At 33.1% G+C, this 26,066-nt stretch overlaps 3 protein-coding genes across 3 annotated transcripts; 2 read left to right on the top strand and 1 right to left on the bottom strand.

Annotated features, from left to right (window-relative positions):
- On the top strand, positions 1,643–2,898 carry LOC104720355. Its single transcript, XM_010438274.1, has 2 exons — positions 1,643–2,140; positions 2,230–2,898. The coding sequence occupies exons 1-2, from the start codon at positions 1,643–1,645 to the stop codon at positions 2,896–2,898; spliced, it is 1,167 nt and encodes a 388-aa protein (XP_010436576.1).
- Positions 18,928–20,456, top strand: LOC104718867 (ribonuclease 3-like protein 3). Its single transcript, XM_010436686.2, has 3 exons — positions 18,928–19,442; positions 19,841–19,987; positions 20,076–20,456. The coding sequence occupies exons 1-3, from the start codon at positions 19,026–19,028 to the stop codon at positions 20,334–20,336; spliced, it is 825 nt and encodes a 274-aa protein (XP_010434988.1). The 5' UTR covers positions 18,928–19,025; the 3' UTR covers positions 20,337–20,456.
- LOC104720354 (cytochrome P450 71A27-like) lies at positions 21,026–23,639 on the bottom strand. Its single transcript, XM_010438273.2, has 3 exons — positions 23,092–23,639; positions 22,094–22,582; positions 21,026–21,808 (listed from the first exon to the last, which is right to left on the bottom strand). The coding sequence occupies exons 1-3, from the start codon at positions 23,479–23,481 to the stop codon at positions 21,191–21,193; spliced, it is 1,497 nt and encodes a 498-aa protein (XP_010436575.1). The 5' UTR covers positions 23,482–23,639; the 3' UTR covers positions 21,026–21,190.

Here is a 26,066-nt window from a genome sequence, read left to right as displayed (position 1 = left end):
AATTTTTCATACACAAACATGCTTAGACTGTCACAAATTCTAAACCTAAGACAAGCAATCAATCACGTGTCAACGACACACACACATCACACAAATGAGACTACGTCCCATAACCATCGCCGTGCATTACCGGATTCCTTATGCTTTCGCACTTCTTCCTGCACATTTCCACCTGTGTATCTGGATTCCTCATGCTTTCGCACTTCTTCCACGCACAACCACGCGTTGGCTCGTCAGCCAATCTTGATCTACCTGCATTACGCGCTCGTAGACCACCACACAACTACAAGGAAAAATCCTTGTAGGACTCTCTGCGGTTCTCCCGCTTCTTCGTGCCTCTTGACACATTTTCTCCTCATACTCAAACAATTTATTTTATCACACAACATGCATTTCACACACCACGCAATCCGTTTTAAATATCTTTCTTTTAATTCTCAAATCCTTACTAATTCTTTTTCCTTACCTTTTATTTAGTAAATATATATTATTATTATACACTCAACAATCAACTAAGATTATTTATATATAATCCATAGGTATACTTGGCTTAACCTTAAACTAAGTAATTATCTAAACGTATCGACATATGAAAAAAACACTAACTAATCCTCACCTTAGCAAATTGGGTTGATTCTCGGGTAAAGACCAGCAACAACAGAAGTCCAATCCAACAACGATCTCAATCTGCAGTATTTTGAGATTGCCCGGTCAATGATTACATTCCAATATTAATCACTGATTTAACCTAATAACCGAAACTGACTTAATTGTGCTGGTACTTCACAAATAAACTAGTTAGACGTAGTTTAATAATTAAATCAAACTAACGATCTAATAATTTACATCACCACAATTTAATCCACGTACGACCACATGCTCCCCGTTTATTACCGATTCCTAAAGCAGCCACAATACACGATGCACCAATATTAAATTGTCCAACGTCATCGATAACGTACGTAATTAACCATGCATGACACCACAAACAACTCATGCACGTACGTTCCATAATTTTCTGGTTTAGTTGGTTAAGTATTGGTTTAGCTATAAACGAACAACATGACAACGACAACGAGACGTAAAGCTTCGTCGTTACCTCTTTCTGCAACCTTTCTCGACGGCTTGACTTGACGAACTGAACGGCGAAGTGGAGGACTCGGCAACACTGATCTGCGGTGGTTCAAGCTTGGTGATTAGATTGGTTCCAACAATCTATGAAAACACAACATAGTTCTCAGGTTTGGTTCACGGATCTTACCTCTCCGGTGAAGACGTTTCACACGGCGGCACAGGCTGAGCGCGGTGACAATCTCCGGTGTCTCTAGTGGTACTACAAGGGTTCGCAACAAGGGTCGAGTTAGGGCTGTTCCCAAAACGATACAAAACTTAAGACTCGAGTTATGCGGAGGCTTACCGTGGAACGTGACGGCCAAGGGTTTCTGTGACTTGTCTCGAAGTTTGTGCCCTCTTTTTATTCACACGCGGAGAGAATAGGGTTTGGTTCGGGCTTGACTCACTAATGGGCTCGGTTTGGGCCTCACGGTTTAATTCTGAAACCGGGTCGTTACAGTTTGATGTTGACTGATCGGTGATTGCGCGTTTGTTTATGGACAAGATAAGACATGATCGAGAGAATATGATGCCTATAAAGATTCAAGAGATGATTAAAGATCAATGGAAGCTCACTGCTACACGAAACCAATGTCAAGAAGCTAGAAAAAAATCATTAAAGTGGCTGCAAAAAGAATATGAAGATCAGTTTGCACATATTCGAGGTTATTTCAAAGAGATCACTGATTCAAATCCAGATTCTACAGTAGAAGTTGAAACTGTTCACGGGCCAGATGATAAAGAGTTATTTGATCGGTTTTATGTGTGTTTTCACATTCTGAAAACACGATGGAAAGCGACTTGCCGTCCAATTATAGGAGTGGATGGTACTTTCCTCAAAGGTACCAACAAAGGACAATTACTGGTTGCTATTGGGCGAGATGCGTGTAACAAAATTTATCCAATAACATGGGCTGCAGTACAGGTAGTGAATGAGAACAACTGGTTGTGGTTTGTGAAAATGCTGAAGAAGGATTTGGATCTTGGAAATGGTGATGGGTATATCATAGTCTCAGATAGACAAAAGGTATGTAATTTTTCTTCTTTTGATCTGATGAAATCCTTTGTTTTTCATACTCTAGCTTTTGAATGTTAATTATTATTGGTTCTTTTCAGGGATTAATCAATGCAGTTTCTAAAGAGTTACCAAATATTGAGCATAGGAAATGTGTTAGACACATTTATGGTAACTTGAAGGCTAACCATGGAAAAAAGACACAGATGAAACCATTCATTTGGAATTTGGCATGGAGTTATAATGAAGACCAATTTAATGAAAATCTGGAAAGGGTGAAAGATTATGATTTGGGTGTATATGAAGATGTGATGAAGTCAAACCCGAGGAGTTGGTGTCGTGCTTTCTACAAGATAGAAGGGAACTGTTGTGAAGATGTGGACAATAACTCCGCTGAATCTTTTAACAAAACAATTGTTAAAGCAAGAGAAAAACCAATGATGCCAATGTTGGAGACAGTCCGAAGACTAACAATGATGCGGAATTCTGTGAGAGCTACTACTGCAAATGCAATGACAGGAAAATTCACACCATATGTTAAGGAGTTTCTTGATGCAGAGCATGAGAATGCATCAAAGGCTTATGTATTTTCCTGCACAACTGCAGTGTATGAGGTTGAAATCGATGGTCATTCAGAGAGGGTAGATATGAGAAGCAGAAAATGCACTTGCATTAAGTGGGATATATGTGGGATCCCTTGTGAACATGGATATGCAGTAATATTGACTAAGAAACTTAATTCAGATGAATACGTATCTGATTCNAGTTGAGACATTGATTCAGGGAAGAGGATATCATTTGGTTTAAAGAAGTGCCTCGATTCTCAGGTTACAATGAGGTAAGATATTTAAACTCTAATAGCATGACTGCAGTACATGTTTTGTAATTTTGAGATAAATCCTTTATTTTTTCTCCAATAATAGTGGCGAAGAACATGATTCTGAGAGAGAGTGGCGTCTTAAGATGTTGGAAGATGAAAGTGATCCAAGTGACCCAGGCTTTGTAATTTCTGATGAAGACGACAATGATTCAAGTTCTTCCGATAGCGGATCCGATGAAATCGATGGTCATTCAGAGAGGGCAGATATGAGAAGCAGAAAATGCACTTGCGTTAAGTGGGATATATGTGGGATCCCTTGTGAACATGGATATGCAGTAATATTGACTAAGAAACTTAATTCAGATGACTACGTATCTGATTGGTTTCGTAGTTCACGGTTACGAGAGTTATATGGTGAGAACATCATTCCACTTAGAGGTGCAGGTCATTGGGCCAGAGGTGATGTGTCATTGGTGGGTGAACCTCCTGAGCCACCACAACCTGGACGAAGAAAAAAGAGTAAGAAGCAAAAAAGAATAAAAGGAATCAATGAGTCTCCATCCAAAAAGAAAAACAAGAAGAAGAAGCAGTTCAAGGCAAAAGAAGTTTCCACTCCATCACAGAAGAATAAACGGACCATCTTTGAAAAACTGCTATTCATCTCTGTTTTTATAATGATTTGTGTTTATTTCTGTTGATTTCATTTTCAGTGTCATGGTGAAGCTTCTTCCAGTCAATCTACACATGTAGTGTCTCAAGTGGATCAAGCGTAGGAATTTTTTTAGTTAGCAATATATAGTAGTTCTTTGGGTTTTGTCTTCTTGTAGTATTTAAAACTCATTCATTTTCATGCTAAAAAAACATTTATAGTACTTTATGAATCTATTGCATAATAAACTAGTAAAACAGAGCAAAAAACAAAAGTACCTGATAAGAACAACAAAAAAAAAAGCAGAGCACAAGCTTCTCTTAGCTTAGGTGAAAGCTAGCCAAAAGACCTGCAGATCTCCTAAAGTTCATGGCTTTAATGAGATTATCTAGTCACTCACGGCATGTGGGAAGCTATATCGTGTTGAAATAAATGTTTGATATATGAAAATGATTCAAAATCTGGGTAAAATCAAGTTCCAATTTTCGGTTTAATTGTGAATTGAATCTGGTTTAATGACAAATTAGACAGAAAATGTTTAGATTTAAGAGACGTGGGGATATAACTTGAAATGCAAATTAGGTGAAGTTTTGTTGATATACATTGTCAAAGTTTTGTTGTGTGGCTAGAAACAGAGGTTAAAGTTTCATGGGGTGAAGCAAGAATTGGAACTTTGTAGGGGGCTACAACTCGACTACCCTTAAGTAAAATAGCGTTTGTTTTGTGTATTTCCAAGCAGAACTCTGTGTTGTGATCTCTATACCCCTTTCAAAACATACATCTTAATAGCTTTGGAATCTTTGGAATCGTTTATCACTTCATTTACCAGATTTTTCCGAAATTTTCTAAATTTGTATTTTTATTTATGTATCTTGGAGTTAGTATCTGTTTTCATTCACACATAATATATTTGTTCTAATATCAAATATATTTTAAAGAAGTAACAGAAAAAAATGTAAAAAAACTAAAAATTATTGAATATGTCAGAGAAATACGTATCTATTTTAACTTCAAGAACACAAATAAAAACAAAAGATAAAAATGGTATACTAGATTTATAGTGGTTCACCCTCAATGTGAGAGATATGTCCAAATCATGGCGCTGCAGATTTCACTCAAATCAAATATATACGGGATATGATCTCTCAATCTCTCGTTGTACTGCTTTGTATCTTCGATACTCATAGGAAACCGCTACAAAGAATACAAATAAAGAAAACCCCTAAGACAAACAAAGCAAGCATGAGCCGAAAATGTCCTTATAAAACGTTCTTAGATAACCATATGTACATTCACAGACTCGAACATAGGTTCACAGCATCAACCATCCGTTCACAGAATAGAACATATATACATTTCTATTTACTTAGATACTTCATATATCTGTCATATTGAACTTTGTCTCCGCCACTCAACAAAATGTATACGTAAATTATATAATGTGATCTTCTTTTTATCAAGTTTCTAGAGATGTAAAATTAAACCAAAAAAAGTTTCTAGAGATGGACGTGACAAAACAATGATTCTTTTATCGTAATTACCATGCTTTATATGCAATTAGCTTTATATGCTGTTTTATGTAAGCAAATTCAAGTCGCTATGGCGATGAATCCATTAGTCTTTGTTCTTAGACAACGAGTGGTCTGTGTAAAGTTTCACTGTCACTCAACAACCAATCCCCTTCATATTTTATAAAAACAAAGTCAACTCTTAGTTTCTTTTTAATCTCATCTCGTTTCTGTATAGATTTTTTATTCCTTTAAGGATTTGTAAATGAACCCATTTGCATTGGAATAAATGTTATATTTGTGTAGAATGAGCTATAATGTCCAAAAAGAATTATGTCAGTTTTCTTTTTACTTTTATTTTCATATAAAAAGTATGTTTCTTTCGTTTTTTCATTTTTTGTTGTTGGCATCGGTGGTCGGATAATATAAGGATTTTTTTGGCAAGATTTTATGCAATTTAACTCTAAGTTTTATCATAAAGAAGTGTTCATACATCAAAAAATATTTTATTGTTATATTAAACTCTTTATCACCACCTATAAAATGTATCTACGAAAAAATTGAACTAATTTTATTATTCTTTGCTTTCACTTTGACATAGTTTTTTAAACCACTAAAACAATTTTGTGTCATAGTTTCTTTAATCTAGAAAGAGTATCTTCACCATTGCAATGAGTTTATAACCAACCCAATAAAAATTGAGAAATTGAAAAGATAAAAAAGAAGTTTTTGACATAATAAAAAAAATTGAAAATTATAAACGCAATGACATATGATCAGACTTAAATAATTCATAGAAATAAATAGAATCTACAAATACTACAACATAATATACTTTTTTTTCGTTATCAAAAAAAATATATATATACTTTTTTCAAAGAAAAAAATTTCGATTTTACATATATATCCTTAACTTAAAAAAATATTACAAAACTTTATTTAAAATCATCATATATTTGTAATTTGAAAATCAAATTGAAGTTAATAATGTAAAATCTAAAAATACTACATTAAAAAAAATTATATATCTCTAAATATATAAAAGAGAAGTACAAAATCGAAAATTGCCAAAATTTCCCAGATTGCCACTCAATTATGCATAAAGGAGAGTGTTTATTGAAATTGGAAAGGTAATTTGGTCAAAATCTTGGAGAAATTCAATTACCCGACCCGATATGGTTGAGATCCGCGCGTTTATCCATTAACCCGGTGGGTGGAGTTCCTAGCGTTTGACCCGAAAAATTCTCGGTGGATATTCTTCTTATATTTATTGGCTTACAAAGCCCAATGATGAACTTATTCCATTTTATTTCTAAATAAATAATAATCATCTAATTAACGACATTTGCATAAGGGAGTTTTATGAAGAAAACCACTTCTGCTTGAAAACTTCTCTCAAATGCCACTTTCGTTAATGCCTTGTCAAAAATGCCAGTTTAATAGGTTTAGTAGGATAGTAAATCACGAAAATAGCCTATCGTTAAAGGCTGAAAATAAGTGGCGGGCGAATTCAAAATGTGAGTGAGTAATGACGATGGGACATGCATTAATGGCAGGGGAGGACAGTCATTTACGAGTTTTATAGTGTAAAAATTGAGTTAAAATTGTGTAAAAACAACACACAATCGACTTGGATAGACATACGCGGAGGACTAGGCCAAAAAAATAAGTTGTGTCTATCGCACTGGATGGACATATTCGACAGATGATAGTCACCTACTAGTATCCAATTTTTGAGATGCAAAACGCAGATGCAAGGAGATTATAAATTTATCAGGTGGAGTTGATTATAAATTGTCTATTGTATTTATGCAGTCTATCGGAAACGTTATGTCTACCACTGTTTACTTGTGCAAGTACAAGAACGAAACGATGTCTTAGTTCATATGGTAATAGAGAAATGACAATAAGGTAGACCAACAAACACTGCATGCGTATTACATCCATGAAAACATAGACCAAAAAAAGAGGAATACATGTCCCTCCACTAGGTTAGAGATAGACACAAGGGTGGACAAAAAAAGCAGGAAAACAAAACACAATCGACTTGGATAGACATACGCGGGGGACTAGACCAAAAAAATAAGTTGTGTCTATCGCACTGGATGGTCATATTCGACAGATGATAGTCGCCTACTAGTATCCAATAGTCTCCTACTTCCCTGTATACAACAATGTTGTCCAAACAATTAGTGTTTTTGGTCACAAAATCCACAAATAATTAGGGTGTGGACTGGTCCATCGTAGAGTAGACATCTACCTTGTCTGTCTGATCTGGTCCGCCGGATTGTCAGTTAGGCCTCCTGCAACATTACTATTGTCCCTTGGGACGGATTAGAAGTGTCCCCGAACACTTCACCCACCCTGCTCAATGGAGAACAACAATGTTATTCAAAAAAATAGTGGTTTGGTACAAATATGGACATATTATTCTTGTGTGGATGGGAATGGTCCATCGTCGAGTAGACATCTACCTTATGTGTCTGAGCTGGTCCACCATGGCCACGTCATTGTCAGTTAGGCCTCCAGCAACATTACAACAGTATCGACTTAAAGATGGGGGTTAGTTAAGCAATAGACACACGGGGGATGTGAAGTCTAGTCCACCCAAAAAGCTAGACAGAAGTTATGGGTGGACATACATTGGCTGCGGTAACTGGTCCTCTTGGGATATCTCCTGGTCAGCAGACCTGCATTCCTGATAGATGTCGTCCAACGCCCGCAGATAACCTGCACATTTGTTAGTTGTGAGTTGACTGAGTTCCCCAAGACGGAGTGACAAAAAAACCAAAGGTGGAGAATAAAATGTTCTAATGGTTGTCTAGCAGAGACCAAATGGTGAATCATCGCAACAGGTCTAACAAAATTTGTTCTATCCTCATTTTTTTCAAATCTTGGTGGACAGTTATTTAGGATCTACTAAGTTTTCTATCAGGTCGGTTAGGTCAACTATTTATTTATAAAACTGAAGAAAATAAGGGGTTAGTTAAGCGATAGACACACGGGAGGACATTAAGTCTAGTCCATCGAAAAGATAGACAGAAGTATACGGGTGGACATACATTGGCTGCGGTAATTGTCCTCCTGGCGTATCTCCTGTGACGATGGGACAAGACTGGCACATTCGTGGTCAGAAGATCTGGATTCCTGATGGATTGCGTCCACCGCCCCAGCTAACCTGCACAATTGTTAATAGTGAGTTCCCAATAACGGATGGACAAAAAAACAAAGGCGAGAAGAAAATGTTCTGATTGTTGTCTACCAGAGACCAACTGTTGAATCATCATAAAAAGTCTATCAAAATTTTGTCTATCGTCATTTTTCAAATTTTTTGTGGAGAGAAATTTGGATCTACTAAGTGGTCTATCAGATCGGTTACCACAACTATTTTTTTGTGGAGAGAAATTACGCGACTGTGATGTGAATTCGAAAAAAGAAAAAAATTTACCTGGGAGAGCCGCTAAACGCGCTTGGCTTCGCCTCACTTAAAATATATGCATCTGACTCTAGATTGAAAGAAGAAAGACGAAAGGGTAAGGTTTTTAGATTTGTGGACAAATCGTAAGACAAAGCAAAAATTCTCTTACATACCAAGGGTCGCGTTCTACTGTAGTTTCCCCTGTTTCGCCTACCGCGGCGGGTGGAGGCGGAATCGGCGGGGAATTCGACTGTAGAAGTGACTTCATTAAGAAAATCATCATTATACCCTAAGACGACGACCTGGGGCTTGTCCGACGATAAAGAAGGAACAGAGAGAGATGAGAAACACTAGGTAAGACGAGAGAGGCGAAGAAAGAAGATTTCTGATCAGAGAAGACAAAACGGGTTGGGTTTCCCAATGCCATGTCGTAAATAATTTTTGTAATTTATAAAAATATAATTTTTAATTAAAATTCTTTTGTTCAATTATGGAGATAGGTTGATGTAGGGTATAGAGGTCTTCTTTGCATTGTGTGTGACAGGCGGGAGAAACAAATATTGAAAGTGGCATTCGAGAGAAAGTTTGACACTGTTCATGGTAGAATACACAATATTCTCTTTGCATAATCATCGCTTAATCAATATAATCGTAAACTAAAAAAATCCCTTAAAGCTAGAATATAATATTCTAAACTTTCCTTAAATCAATGCTAATTATGCGAATAAACCTTTTTGTTAAACGTATCAAAGATTTTGTCCTTGAGTCTATCATTTATCGGTTCTAACCTAAACACTAATATATGAATCACCTATAAATATTCACATGAAACGCATAGATCCAATCATCACACATTCACCATTTCTCAAATACAAGGTTAGCAAGTAGCAACACATCTCACAAGAGATGTGAAGCCTTTCAAGACTTCATAGAAAGTGCAAATCAGGGCTATTCATACAACAGCGTTTGGTGAAACCTTTGACATGATACTCGATGATGCCAAGCTAAGTATAAAGACCTATTGTTATGTCGTTTGCAGGGTACAAAGTTCACCCTTCTGTGAAAAAGGATCTGATGAACCGGTTCCTCAAATTCAAGAGGAGAAGTCATGCAATTTAAATATGAATTCAATATTCGAATGTACCATCTGATTCTACATGAAATGTTGAGATTAGAGGTTAGAAGCAACTATGACCTCCTTATCCTTCTATGTGTGAGTTGGCAGATCGATATGAACTTGAAAGACGTGTAGGCTGAGAGAACCAGCCAAAGTAACAGTATTCCTTGACAAGCAAATGACATCATCTCTTTTAAATTCATCAACCTGCATGTTCGTTTGGGAGGTAAGTATTACAATATAGCCATCTAAAAATGTCTAAACTTTAATATAGAGAAACCATCAGACATATATTTGTAAGCTTTTTATTTTATTTATACCTAAAGCCTAACTTATGTTCTGTCACTACTACCAGTTATTGCCCAACAAATATACTATGAGCAATCGATCTATGCAAAATTCCAATTCGATGAAGAACTGGGACATATCAAAGAATTGGGATTCTAAAGCATCAAGCAGTGAGAGAGCTCACGGATTTGGAAGGCTCTTCTCCTCGAGAAGAAGATGGCTCAGATGCATCTTTGGGGACGGAAGTGGAGAGAGATCTCATGGCAGTGTTTGTTCTTTAGTTGCTGATGGAGACGGAGATGAATTGTGAAAAAAAAAATGTATTGACATATATAGTTATATGGATTATATATCATAATCAGTAATATCCAAAAAGCTTACAAATATACGTAGAGAATCAAATCAAATTAAGAAGTAGCAAACTCAATGAGAAAAAGAGTTCTTACACAATCAAAACTAGAAACTGAGGATTAACAAGGCGTGAAGATATATAAGAGTAGCTCTTTCCATTCTGGTAACATCTCGTGATGAGATGAGACAAAATCGGAGGCATAGAATCGTTATGTATAACATACATGATTGGATGAAGAAAACATGATTGGTTGATCTAGTGGAGGAAGGTGGTTAGAAACGGCCTGTTGGTAGAAACGAAGAAGATTGGTAAGGGACCAATTTTGAAGGTCATGAAGGAGGAACCGAGGAAGATAGGAAGAGAGGAAGAGGAGGAACCGAGGAAAAGGACTTTACAATGACTTTAGGTTATGTCTCTGTTCCGCTTATTTTTTGTTTTGCCCCAACTTAAAAATAATAACAAAACTTATTATAATCATACAAATTATATGACTATAGTATGTAACCGATGCAGGAAAATTGTTTTCGGCTGTAGCTGGATCATATTTGATTGTTTTATGTTTTAGATTTACTTATTATTGTTAAAAATACGTATTATTATTCATGTTTGTTAAAAAAAAACGTAATATTATTCAATCTTAGACTAAAAGTGTTGAAATAATAGTCAAAAAAGGAAAACAGTTTTATGTTTAAAATTATTTCTAATTAATATTAGTTTTTTGCTTAACTATATTCTATAAATTATAAAGGTGATACCTTTCAAACAAAACCAGAGATAGTGATTTAGTAAGATGTCTCTAATCCTATAAACACAAGTAGAGCGGATACGGACATACTATATAGTATATATTACAATAGGATAGTTTTCTGTGGGTTACATTTTTTTCTAATCCGTTGTAGGACGAATCTAGCATGCCTGGTTGAAATTATTAAACTAATACTAAAATTATGAACTTATTTTATATATTATGTAGTTCTAATAATAATTTGGAATTAATTAAGATATAGATTATATCCATATTTACTATACGAACTACAAAATATACCGACCTACAAAGAAGAAACAATACTATACAATACAAATAAATTAAAACACAAAAAATAAGAAAATATATTAAAACACTATATGGTGTTCAAAAAAATAAAAATAAATATTAAAACACAACAAAAAAATAAACTAACACAAAAATTATGAACTTATTTTATATATTGTATATTTCTAATAATAGTTTGGAATTAATTAAGATATAGATTATATCCATATTTACTATACGAACTACAAAATATACCAACCTACAAAGAAGAAACAATACTATACAATAGAAATAAATTAAAACATTGTATTCTTGCTTCTTCTTTTTTGCTATTACTTGCTAGGATTTGCTATTACTTGCTAGGATTCATGTGGTATACCGGCTAAGATGAGAGACGAAGAAGCTCTCTACAACGCACGATCATTGCTACCCTTATTTTTAAAACGGGTCAAATACTAATAAAGAGTATGTGATGAAAACTACTACACCTACAAATCATCTTAGTATAAATTAACACATTTAGTTTGCTATAAATTAAAAATTATTTCGGATGCACTGCGGGTTAAAATCTATATTACATTAATAAGCTTATATATTATATCCGACATGCACAAACAATACATATATATTTGTTTTTGTACATATAAGTTCTATTTAATTTATAGCCTAATTTATAAAACATAATTAAGCTTCATCCCGCGGTGTACCGCGGGTTCAAACCTAGTATAATGAAGAAGAAGGAGTATAATCAAATACTAATTGTTCAAATCTTTAATTGAAAACAAAATTTGAAAAAAAAACATATAAATTTTTAATTGACATTATCACTGATTTATAATTGATAACAAAATTGAAATAAATAATATAATATTTTAAATTTAATCATGATACATGGCCCAAACGTTTATACGTGTTGTAATCTCATATATAATATTTATAAGAATATATTACACAAAAATAGAGTATACTTCCGAACATGTTAATGAGTAACTTCAAAACAAAGTTTTGTATAATGACATGTGGTTTTATTACATTGACGACATATTTTTACATGTGTTAACATCTTAAATTGATAACTTGACATATGTGATGATAACGTTGATGACTAAATTTGAAAACAAAAATTTATTATTTACATGATAAAATTGTTAGTTTTCCTTTTCTAAACTTTTGACAAATGTAAAATCTTATCAATAGACTTGACACTTGTCTCGATCATGTTAATAACTAAACTGAAACCAACATTTATAAATACAAAAAAAAATTTAGCAGAATTAGGTTAATAATTAGAAATTAGTTTAATTTTTTATATATAAATAGTTATTTATTGTTATTTATGTATAGATTTCCTTTTTATGATAGGTTTAGAACTTTTAAAAAATTCTATTTAATATTTTAATATATTGAATTGACACTTGTCAAAATCTTATCGATACAATTGACATTTGTCACGATCTTGTTAATGAGTAATTTTGAAACCAAGCTTTATATAATAAGATTAAAGTTTTTACCGTTGTTAAGTTGCAAATTTACAATTTGTGAATCCTATATTTTGGTAAACAATGTTAGACAATGAAAATAAATAAATAAATAAATAATATGATGTCTATTATTCATCTATGTGAAAATAGTTAGAGAGGTGGAAGTAGTCAAAATATATATGTCTTGCATTATATAAACATTGTACTTACACATTGATTTAGTTTGGCTATCCATACATGAAGCATAGTTAAATCCAACCTTATATCAGGTTCATCGGCAAGTGTATTTTCGTTCATAGCAATATGATCATCACTCATGATATCCCATTTTCTTTTGTTAGCAAGGTTTTCCGATCTCTCATGAATATGAATTATCTCTTTGGTGTTCATGATTTGCTATCGTAGGTTTTGATTTGATATGGGATACCACTTAATATACATCTTTATATAATAAGACATATGCTCAATTTTGTCTTACGGTGATAGGTAAATTTTTCTATTTTATTTTTGGATTAGTTTATTTTTGTTTGGTAAATATTTTTTAAACTTTTTTCCTTTTTGCTTTTGGATTAGTTTTTTTTTGTTTGGTAAATATTTTTGTTAACTTTTTTTTTCTAGCGATTAACTTAAACATGAATCAAAATCTAAGATCGTTAATTTGACACATGTCGAGATCATGTTAAGCAGTAATCTGAACACGTGTAACAATCTTAGATATATAATTGACACGTGTCGTGATCTTGTTAATGAGTAATTTTGTCATCAAGGTTTATATAATAAGATATACATTCTCTTATTTGCAAATCTTAGGAATTTATTTTCTCAACTTAATAATTTTCAGTGCAAACAGTTGGATTGTAAAAATAAATTTTTGTTTAAATATACAAGGTAATATTATATATGATATCAACACAAAAACCTAAAAGGGTGTTTTATTTTCATTAGTGTCTTACAAAGGAAATATATAATATACTAATAAAAGCCCCACGCTATGCGTGAGTAAAAACAATAAATTAGACCTTATTTTATAACTAATATATATTAAATTATATCTTGTTATTTTAAAATAAATTTAATAATAATTATCATAAATATTGTAACTATCATCATTCAAATTATTTACTATTTATTCTAGCATTAAATATTGTGTAAGAACTTCATCCGTATTTCGCATAAAAAATTTTAACAAAAAGATAAATGAATTCAGCTGACCAGAAATATATATAAATTTGAATCGATGTATTATTAAAGTAAATGTAAAATTTAAAAGTATAATAGAAAACTTACAACTTTGACACACATATACTACTAAATAAATAACATTATTGACCGGATAAAAAATCAATAAAGTTAAATATTTGATTTAATTAAATAAATTTGTGAATTTATTTCTTTTAAGAACAAACAAATTAACTTTAAATCGACATAAGTTCCAGATTATATATTTTGTATAAGTTCATCATTCATCAGATCTTGTATGCTCTATACCATCTTCATTCATATAATTTCTTTCCAGATTAACTCATTTGCCCACAAAGGCATCATGAGCAGTTATGAATGTAGTGACCTTCATCATGAGCAGTTATGAATGTAGTGACCCTCACTAAGGGTAAAAACCCAAAATAAAATTTTGGAGAAAAAGATCCGGAAAAGACTTAGAAAGACTGAGAAGAGAAAATAAAAAAAGAACGACCGAAGGAAGTCCGAAGAAAAATCAACATATCGGAGAATGGCCAATGTGGTCGATGGTCAAGAGGCTAAATCTATAAGAAGTCTTGAAAACTAGGAAGAAGAAGATTGGCCAAGTCAAAAATCAAATTAAGCCAAGGTACGATCGAGACTTCGTGTTCCGATCAGGAATAAGCATTTCCACGCGGAATTATAGACTCGGGACGTACGCGGACAAAGACGGTACGGACAGAACGCACGCACGCGGGATAGAATTGGTACGGACAAGACATATGCAGGACGTACATGGTACGGATGCAGGACAGACACGGTACGTACGCCGGACAGTCAGAAGAATAAAAAGACTTAAAGAAAATCGGAAACTCTCCATTTGATCCCCCAAGATCAACGGTTTATATAGAGGAAGAAGAATTGGGGATCAAGCAAAAATATTCGCCATTTGTCACGCAAAATGCCATTTATTGGAGGAGAATCGCCAAGTGATGAAGAAGCATGACACTTGTTCAGCGAGTGGGCTTCACGCAAGCCATGCAACGCCAAGTGTCTGGCGAGTGCAACGCACGCGCGCCATGCAGCGCATGCAGCTTCAAGTATCGCAAATTTTTTGCCATTTGTCCAACGAGTTCAAGGGAGAGGAGGAGGCTTGCTCGGCTATAAATATGACTTCTCCCACTCTCAGTTCGTCATTCTCTGCTCAAAAGAAAACCACCGAAAATTTTCTAAGTGTTCGTTCCTCTAAGAAGAAGAGGCCGAAGCTTGGGACGCTGAAGGATCGCCGTCTGGATGCCAAAGGGATGCTATCTGGAGGTTAAGGGAACGCTGTCTGGTCCGTGGTGCTGTGAAGTCCGACCGTCAATCCTCTGCTGAATCACTGTGAGTCTGTGGTAGTTTGTGTGGGATACTGCATGAACTCTAGGGTTCATGTACGTACCTATTGCTTGCTGCATTTAGACCAGGATTCATGCTAGAATCAGTTAAAAATGTTGCATGCTTAAATTGGTAGGATTCATGCTAGATTCTTGTTTAAATCACATAGAATTTATGCTAGGAATCACCATGCATGTTGAGAATTGAAGAGAAATGAACCTCATGTTTACTTGATGCATATTTTTAGCAATATGGCTTGCTTAAAAAATGGACCATAGACTTGCATGCATGATTAAATTGGTAGATTTCAATTGCAATATTTTCTTGCATAAAAAACTGATAGGATGGTTGCATGCATGTAAAACAATCTCAGTTGCTTGAATTTTTATTCTTGTTGCTTGTTGATTGTTGCTTGAATTCTTGCTTGATTTTCTTATTTGAATTTCTTGTGTTGTAGTACTAAATTCTTAGCGTTTCTAACCCTTTGAATTGTAGTACTTATTTTAGCTAGCCTCTTGAATTATTATTATTTTTCATGAGTCCTAGCTAGAATAGAGTGGTCAATCTTCTGTTCCAAGTGTAAAAAGAATGTCTCGTGAGATTTCTCCTTATGGATACTCGCACTAAGGGACAAGTCGACGTCTAGCTCGCTACCGGACCGACCGATGCATGACGATGTGACTTTATGATAGCTCATGCTGGTTACCTTTGTGGTTTCAGCATGGGAAGTGGTATGGAACGGAACAGACTATCGAGGGACCATACGTGAAAAAGTCTAGAGTAGTCAAGTTATCTTGGTTTATTCTAGTCGTCTTTGTTGTTGTGTAGGATTGAAGTGTCTAGGTTATCAAGTCCAGTCTTGATTGATCTAACCTTCATTGCTTGCTTGCTTGTTGCTTGTTTTCTGCTTCCGCTATGTTTCTGCTTGCGCTGCTTTGTTTGCTTTGCTTACTTGTTGGGGTAGTCGGGGAAGGGAAAGTAGAATGCATGTCTAGGAAAAGGGAGCTCATTGAGTAATCTTAGATTACTCATGATAAATATTTGTCTTGCAGTAAGCCTAGGATGAGTCTATAGCTGGAGCAAACATTACGGTGCCGGATAGGGATTTTTCAGTGTTATTGTAAAACCCTATATTTTTCGACTATGTATTCTTTGAAACTATCCAACTATTTATATATATTGCTTTGGTAACTTATTTTCAATGTAATAATTTACTATAAGTAATATAAATCGGTTTTTGGAGAAATATGACAAGTTGTACATGATATTTGGCCTTGTCCGGGTCAACATAACGCGCCAGGACGCGAGGGTTGCAAAGTCTAAGCGAAATCTCGGCCGCGGGCAGAGTCGCGTCCAGGGAAGACTGGTCGGGAAGCTGCAGCTTTTGTCCCTCAGCCGAACCACCCCAGATGCGGTTCCCACTGTAGCGTCTCGCGGCTGTCCTTGTCCTTGAGCCTAGGGTAGTACGCGGAGCGGTACAATGATGGTCACAACAAAACTTAATAAGCAAAATATAATGTAAATTAAACATGATAAGTAAAAGATAAACATTCGGCTTAGGTTCTTGATGGAGATGGATGGAGATGATGAACTTATCAAATTATGATAACCAATAAAATGACGTGAATTCACATATTTAGTAGACCTTCTTCTCACTGTCACCATAGTTTACTGTTTAGTACATAATTTTTTTGTTTTGTGAAGCAAAAGTACATTATGATTTTTTTAGATTTGCAAAGATTAAACTTTAAAACCTTGACCCAAAAAAACCAAATGTGTACATATATGAGTAATGTATGTATATTAAAATTCTAAACTAATGGAAGATACAAAAAAAAAAGTAACCGCATATCAAAAAAAAAAATGATAGTAATTTGAAGCAGCGCCAACCTGGAAATATCATATGTATGTAATGAACATTTGGTTTTACTGTATGTCCATCATTTGGTTGACTACTGAAAGACTAATAGAATTTTAGAAACTTAATAAAATAGACATGTTAAACAACACTTGCCAACTTCAAACCATGAAGAAGAAGTAGAAATTGAATCTAAAGAAGATAGACATACCTTGTGCAAAAATGAGCCTTAGACATGTTCATTTCTGTATATGTTCCAAATTTTAAATTACATTATAAAATTGCATATTACAAAATTTATAAAGTTATGTGAGGTGATAATATGATGTTTGATGAAGATTTTGCCTTGATATATATAGAGAAAATTGTTTTTTTTTTTTTTTAAGTTTTGTCTATGCAATACTTCAGTATCATGAAAGGTTTTCAGTTTTTTTTTTTTCAAACATCATAGGACTTATAGTTACATTTCTAATAATAAATATACCATAAATTTTGATTGTGTTTTTTCATCTTTATTTTATAACATAAATTGTATGGCAATTACTATATTAAAGTGTATCGTGTGAGTTACTTTTTAAAGAATTATTACACAATAAATTATTATTATAATTATTATTAAATCTTGAAGTTATTTAATAATTAATACAACACCGACTGAATACATCATGGATCTTAAGAAATCATATTATGGCAATTCTATATTTATTTCTTGAAATAGTTTTAATTTATCTAATAAATAAATTGATCATATCAAAAAATGGTATTTTTGAAAAAATAAAGAAATATCATATTTTGTATCATTAAATTATTTGAAAGTAAAATGAATTGGTAATATGACATAAAAAATTGTGAACTAAATATTGGAAAATATTTAACAACAACAAAAATTATAATTTTTCATATTTTCATATCTTTATATTATTTTAGATTGAAATTAATTGATCTTATTTTTTTTTTAAAATGAATTGCTAATATGATGTAAAAAAATTGTGAACTAAATATTGGAAATATCTTACAATATAATAATATTATGGTAACTATATAAATATTTATAAATGATACCTCATTGGAAAAAAAATAGTAAATGGGTATTGAAAAATTATAGGCTATTTTTTCGTATAAAAGTATAATTCAATCTTATGAAAAATAATGAATTTAAACTTTAGAAGAATGACACATGTCAAAATAATAGAGTGCCACTTGTCAGCTTATTAGAGAATGAGTTTGAAGTTATTTAAGAATTAATACAAAAAAATGTGAACTAAATTTTAGAAATATTTTACCATATTGATAATATTATAATAACTGTATAAAATATTGATACCTCATTAGAAAATATATAATTCCTAAATGGATATTGAAAATGATAGGTTATTTTTTTAGTATAAAAGTATAATTTTGTCAAAAGAATAGAGTAAAAAATAATGTATGTCAAAAAAAATAGGAGTATCATTTGTCAGCTTATTAGAACATGAGTTTCAAGAAACCTTACTTTATTGTATAAAATATATAATTAATTAGTCAAAAATCTGGTGTGAATATGACCTATTCTTGCTTTAAGTCTAAACAATCATAAAAATAATTTTTAAAATAAATGAGAATCTTCTATATTTAATAACTGAAATAAATTCAATGATTTTGTTTTTTTCACAATAAAATAATGACAACTATAACAATATTAAAAAAAAATCATAACAAATATAGTAAAGAAGACGTGTTTAAAAACAATATCATAACCGGAGACCAAGAAGCAAAAGAGACAAATTAACACAAAAGAAACTTAGAAAAAGACATATCCTTCCTCCTCTCTTGTCCCTATGGAATCGCAAGTCTCAAACGCAGACGTTGAATCATTACAGTTGAATTTGATCAGCTTAGACAACAGCAAAACCAACGGATCAGGACCCCTAAGCTCAACCGATCCAGACCAGCCTCTGGAGATCGTGGAGAAGATCTTAAACTACAAGTTCAAAGACAAGAGTTTGTTGGTAGAAGCTTTCACCGACACTAGTTGCGACGAAGATTTTTCGAATGAACGCCTAGAATTTATAGGAGATACGATCCTAAACACGATTGTAACGATATATATTTTTAATTTATACCCTAGAGAGTCGCCTGGTTCGTTGACCAATCTCCGAGCCGTCAACGTTGACACCGAGAAATTGGCTCGAGTCGCTGTAAAACACAATCTCCATCGCTGCCTCCGTCATAAGAAAGCTTTGCTTGATAACCAAGTAAGTTACTTTCTTAAAACCCTAGTCAATATCATCTTTAAAAGCCTTAATTAGTAAAATCATCTAACTTTCCATTTATATTATCTTCGATCATGTCTAAGTATAATTTGGTTGATTGAATGAGGATACAAAAATATGAAAAAGGGATAAACATTTCATAGAAGCGGTGTAAGCTCACGTTACTTTTGTTTATAGGCAAGACAAATTGTCTTACATATGTCAATATATATAACTTTTATTAATATCAAATTCAATTAATTTCTGATCCTGTTACATCTTCTACTATGTCAAAAAAAAACTCAAGAATAGTCTTTCTTTTACTTCTTTGAATTATTATGTTATATAGTTTACAATTTATTCATATTGGTTTGTGTTATCTATCGGATTAATGCATGCAGATACTGGAATTTGTGGAAGCGATAGAGAAACATCCAACATTACACTCGCGTGGTCTTGTGAAAGTTCCTAAATCTCTAGCAAACATCGTAGAATCTACAATTGGAGCTCTTTTCATGGACTGCAAATCTATCGAAATCGTATGGAAGGTAGTAATTAACATACACATTATGTTGTAATTACATATCTACTAGAGTTGGGTTAACCGATTAATTCGATGAATTTTTGGATATATAGGTGATAAAACCATTGCTCGAACCAATAATACATTTGGACAAATTGGAGATCCACCCAGTGACAGAACTCTATGAGATGTGTCAGAAGAGGAACTTGAAGTTGGAGGCCAAAGACACATGGAAAGAAAATAAAGAATATTGTTTCTATATTCAGGATATATTGCTTGGACGTGGAGAACATCGTATCAAAAAAGAAACTGCTCGTAATTGCGCTGCCAAAGATGCTATCGCCAATTTTTCTACCTTTTTTGGAGACCATTAAGTTCTATATATAAATATTGTATCAAAAATTGATTTATACATCTTTGTATTTGAATCTTGAATAAATGAAACTGTAGTTTGTAACTATGTCGAAATAGTATATATAAGCAAATTAAGCACACCAAACTAAATATTTTTTTTATTAAGACTGATCGACTAAAATGCATTAATTTCAAACCTACCACCTAACATCCTAATTATTAATTTTCATTGAAAAAGAATGCTAAGAATTTTTCAGAAATCTCATCGAACACAATTCCAAGTGACGAAACTAATGATTCAGACTCATTTGATCAAGACTAAGCTATAACTATAATAAACACATTAAGGATGAGGCTGTTCACTTTTTCTCGGATCTGCTCACGCAAAGGCCTGAAGATTCTACCGGTATATATTGGTTTTATTTTATTGCCATTTAGATGCTCTGTTCAGCGGCTAGAGCATCTTATTTATGCAGTTACATTATCAGAGGCGAAGCAATTAATTTTCTCGTTGCCTATGAATAAGTCGCCTGGTCCGGATGGGTATATGGTGGAGTTTTATTAAGAAACTTGGTCAGCGATATAACCCTGATTCCACAAAGACGAAGGCGAGGTGCTGAGTCATCGAATCGAGTGGGGTTAAGAGTTATCCCACAGTGACACAAGCGTACGAGCTTGAGGAAACACATTGTTGGGTGGGGGGAGAATATCACGAATAAGTTTACTTAAGAAGTATGCAGACCACAAAATAGTAAAAGTACTACGTTATAAAGGAACATAAAAGCAAAGCTACTCACACTCATCATCATGGGACAAGCTAGTGAACTGGACACGTTAAGTATATGTATCTTATCATCAAGGTGTATTAATACCTTCATGCGTGCACAAGTGAGGGAAAGACAATGAGTGGAAACTTGCGGCGAACATCAATACCAGACGAGGCTTCAGCTAGATCAGGCTTATCATCTTCCCCTGGTCCGACCGTAACTCTCCAGTTGAACCGTTTCACAAGGTTGGCTAGTGTTAATTTTGACAAGACAATAGAAAACCCCAGTCCGGGGCAAACTCTTCTTCCCGCTCCAAATGGAAGGAACTTTGAATCATTACCGATAAATTCCGAATTCGAACCAATATGCCTCTCCGGTTTAAACTCTTCTGCATCATGTCCCCATATAGCAGGGTTTCGTAGAATTGACGAAGCATTGATTAGTACCTGTGTCCCAGCAGCAATATCAAATCCCTTTAATTTGATGTCTTCAGTAGATATCCTTGACAATAATGGAGCAGCGGGATGCAGCCGTAGCCCCTCCTTGATCACACATTGTAAATAGTCCATTTTTTCAACTTCTTTCTCTGTTACATTTGAGTTATGAGCTGACACTGAATTAATCTCATCTTGTAGTTTTTTCATACACTCTGGATGCCTCATAAGTTCTGTCATTGTCCATTCTAGTACTGAGAAATTTGTTAATGTTCCTGCAAAAAACATATCCTGAAAGACCAAAGAACACAATTTTGTTTAGCATATACGTAACAATTTTGGGTTTAGTCCAAACTCTTTTACGAGGTTTTTATGGATCAGTGAACTATGTCATAATTTACCTTGGTCCAAATCAAGTCTAGTTTTCAATAGAAACACATTCGTTTCTATTTATACTAATATGTATTTCTACATGAAAAATAAATGTTTTTTTTTTTTTTAAAAATGACATTATATATGTCCTGTAAATTCATTGTTCTTGAAAATATGCAAAACGAAAGGAATGGGTTGTGTTACCTTAAGGATGAGTATTATGTCACCTCTGTCAAGTCCAAATCGTTTGGTTTGATCTTTTTGAATCGATAGCAACATATCAACAAAATCTGATGACTCTTCGCGATCGGCATGTTCTTGCACCACGCTGTCTAAAAATCCATTTAACTTATTATTTATGTCTTCCATTTTAGCATCTACGCCACTGATCCTATCTATCCATGCCAAGCTGGGAATAAAATCTCCGACAAAGAATTTGCCAAAGCACTCATGTAATGTCACTACTAAGTTCTTGATATCAATTCCACCTTCCTCGCTGTTGTATTTTCTTCCCAAGATGATTCTGCACATGATATCGTTGGTAAGAGTCATAAGCAGTTTCCTTAGATTTACTGATGAAGAAGATGAACATGCTTCTTCTAGCTTCTTTGTTATTACTTTTATCTCTTCTTCTCTTAGCTTCTCAAAGGACCGAACCATTTTGTTGTTGAACAGATGCATCATGCACAAACTCTGCAAGTATCGCAAGTTTATATAGTACCATATATATATATCCATTGTAAAGATGAAACTAGACGTCTAACATACTAAGCACTTCTTTTATCGAAAAAAGAAAAAAAAAATAAACATAAATAATTAGAACTTTTCTGTAAAGTTTACATATTCGCAATATGTCTAACCCGCTATTCAATAAATCTTATATGAACCATTAACTTACTGAAAATTATCACAATAAACTCATATACAGTATGTCCATAAAATATACACAAAATAAATAATATCCCCTCTGTTTTACTTCAAATATCAAATTTATATTAGTTTTCAAATGTTGTGAAAAAAAAAAAAAATAGAGTAATAGAGAGTTATTTTGCAATGGATGGAGTAGTAGTTCCCAAAAATACATCAAATTAAAGCTCATATAAACTTATCACAAAACCTAATAGTATAAATTATGGTTGGCACTTGGCAAGCTAGTCTAATAAAGAAGTCTATACGGAATAATTTATTCAAGAAAAAGGTACCTTCATGTTCTTCCAATCTTCTCCGGACGGGGCAAAGATTATATCACGCCCACCTTTCATATATATGCCAATAGCTTTTAAATCCTGGCGGTTTGCAAATTTGAGGTCGTGTGTTTTCACGATGTCATGAGTAACTTCTGGACAAGAGACAACGAGAACAGGGACACGTCCTAAATGAAGGAGCATGAGTGGTCCATACCGGAGGCTGAGAGAATGGAGAGACCGGTGAGTGTTGGGACCGAGCTGGTGGAGGTTTCCGATCACCGGAAGCGACCACCATGGAGATGGTGGTAACTTACGCTTAGTGGGGGTGATTCGTTCAAGGAGTGGTTTTAAGAAGAGAAGGGACAAGAAGGTGGCTAAGCACAAAGAGACTAATATCATTTCCATTATTTATGTTTTGTTAGCACATAGCAGTTGTGTGATTTGAGCATCTCTCTACTTTGTGTTTAATAAGGGACACAACCCTTTCTTTGTATTTTTTTATTTTTTTGACTCATTAATAATAATTCAAGACATAAATGGATCAATGTGTCTCCACCGGTAAAGAGAGTGACGGTGTCTCTCATCGACTTCAGTCAACCCTCATCGTTCTCTGGTGTAGATTTCACGATTGATAATATATCTGTATTTTGTCTATCTTTAGTATTTGTCAAGTGTCCACTGTGCTTTTGTGAAACGTGTGGATGTTTTGATCTCACCCTTTTTCTCTCTAAAAGGCAGTATGTATACAGAGTCAACAAACTTTTATATTTTTTTGGCAAGAAGCTTACAGAGTCAATAATGCGGTTATAGCGCACGTCATCAACCTTCTCATTCAGATGACCCGCTACATAAAGTTCACGCTATACCTTGACTATTTACAATGGTTCACCGTTCACGTTCGCTCAACATTTTTCTCCAATCACAGTTTGCCATGTGACAACATTAATCTTATTTGTTTCCTATCCACACGTTGAATCAATCTAATTGATATCACAGTTGTCGTAGTATAAGTATTTATGTAGAATTAGTGTTATTTAATGTTTATATTCATATCCAAACAACAAGTTTAGTTGATTTTTTCTATTATTCTTATAACCAAATACAATTAAAATATTTTTAATATCCATATAAATAATGTTCTATAATTAATATAGATATTTAGAAGATTTATTTCAGATTAAAAAAATATTATTCTCCTATCATCTTTTTTTGATTTTAAATTTTAAATGTAGTGAATCATCATATAATACATAAAATGAATAAAAGTTGTATTTTTCCTGCATAGGTTGTGATTTGAATTTTTGAAAACAAACATATATTACTCAATTAATATAAAAAGTGTTTGTTCAACATACATATATAGTAAATTTACTATATATAGTAAATTATAAAATTTTATAAAGTTTATAATCTATAACTGATATATCTAAACTTAATAAAAAGTTTAAAATTATAAATATTTAAACATATTAAATCACCAAAATTACAGAACAAGTTATATTACATGACAGGTTATATGGCATTACAAGATTGAATTAATAATACTAAAAAATAAACTATTAGTAATATGATATTTCAATACGGGTTAAATCTTCATTTAAATGTTTTGGCAACACCAATATAAAATATGTAGAATCAAACTAATTTAATTAAGATTGTAGTAAACAATAAATTCTATATAATATTTAAAAATTTTAAAACTTTATTCAAATCTCAAACCAATAGCCCCTACTAAGAAATGGAGAAAGACATTTAAAAAAAACCATGATAGATGATGATTCTCACTTCTATCCTTTTATGATTGGTCTATTGGTGGAGTATATGCATGGATATTGTGGACACATTTTTCAAAAATTTCGGCAAAGCTCTAAATATGTTTGGAAAATGATAATTAAAATCATGAAACTAGTCAATTTTGGCAACAACAAATAAAAAAGGTAACTGAAAATGGAAACATACCTTGAACGTTTTATCACCTTTACGCTTTGGCTGTTGAAGAAATATAAATACTATGAGTCCAACGACATTGGTCACACAAATTTGGAGTGTCTAAATCATGTGATCTAAAATCAGATGACAGTGAGAACATAAAAATCTATATCATTCAAGAATTGGTAGACAGAAAGAACCAGTGGCGAATTTAGGAGAAATTTTTACACGGGGGCACAGATTAATACATAATTTAAGAAATTTTTTTTAGCAATATTAATACGAAACCAAAACATAAAAATGATAGACAGTTGTAGATGGGAGGCATCAAACCCTTCTCCTTCGACATCGTATGTGGCACTTTTGACCAAAAGTGCTAAGATATGTTATACAAAATAGGTCAAACTGAACAATTATTAAGAATGAGTGTGGGGCATTTACCCCACCTCTTTTACATCTAGATCCGCTCCTCAAAAGAACTAACACTAATTCTATATAGTTATACTACAAAAAGTAATATTTGAATTAGATTTGAGAGTAAGAACTAAACACTAGTCCTACATGTTTGGATTTGAATCAGATTCGGGTTTGGATTTTTAAGTCTTAAGATTTAAAAATCTTTTGGATATTTTAAAATTTTGGATTCGAATTCGAATTGGGTCCGATTTTGTGGGAGGCTTGGCTAAATTAGAGAGAATACATGATGATGTTATAAACTTATAACTACTAATATATTAATTTTTTAATCTTAGTTAGTAAGCAATTTAATAAGGATTAATCAAAATGATGAAAAAAAAAAGATTAATCCAAATAAATACAATTATACAAACCACAACTTGTTAAATCATATATATTTTTATTGCATAGCTGACTTTGTAAACTTGTTTGGGCTTTAAGAAAGGCCCAGATCCTTCCAGATACTTTATTTGACTAAAAACGGCCTTATATAAAAAACATCACTCTGGCTTTTTCTTGAAGAAACAAGAGAAATCACAAAGTTCCTTTTTTTTTTTTTTTTTTTTTTTTTTTTTTTTTTTTTTTTTTTTTTTTTTTTTTTTTTT

Source organism: Camelina sativa, chromosome 10, assembly GCF_000633955.1.
Source record: "Camelina sativa cultivar DH55 chromosome 10, Cs, whole genome shotgun sequence".
NCBI lineage: Eukaryota > Viridiplantae > Streptophyta > Magnoliopsida > Brassicales > Brassicaceae > Camelina > Camelina sativa.
The sequence above is the reverse complement of the archived record's forward strand: the minus strand, read 5'-3'. Positions and strand labels throughout refer to the sequence as shown.

Excerpts from the sequence above, each read along its gene's own strand:
- LOC104718867 (XM_010436686.2), top strand. The coding sequence starts at position 19,026 with ATGGAATCGCAAGTCTCAAACGCAGACGTTGAATCATTACAGTTGAAT. Across the intron at positions 19,443-19,840 it reads AAGCTTTGCTTGATAACCAA|ATACTGGAATTTGTGGAAGC; the intron begins GTAAGTTACTTT and ends TAATGCATGCAG. Across the intron at positions 19,988-20,075 it reads CTATCGAAATCGTATGGAAG|GTGATAAAACCATTGCTCGA; the intron begins GTAGTAATTAAC and ends TTGGATATATAG.
- LOC104720354 (XM_010438273.2), bottom strand. The coding sequence starts at position 23,481 with ATGGAAATGATATTAGTCTCTTTGTGCTTAGCCACCTTCTTGTCCCTT. Across the intron at positions 22,583-23,091 it reads AAGATTGGAAGAACATGAAG|AGTTTGTGCATGATGCATCT; the intron begins GTACCTTTTTCT and ends CGATACTTGCAG. Across the intron at positions 21,809-22,093 it reads ACATAATACTCATCCTTAAG|GATATGTTTTTTGCAGGAAC; the intron begins GTAACACAACCC and ends TTGGTCTTTCAG.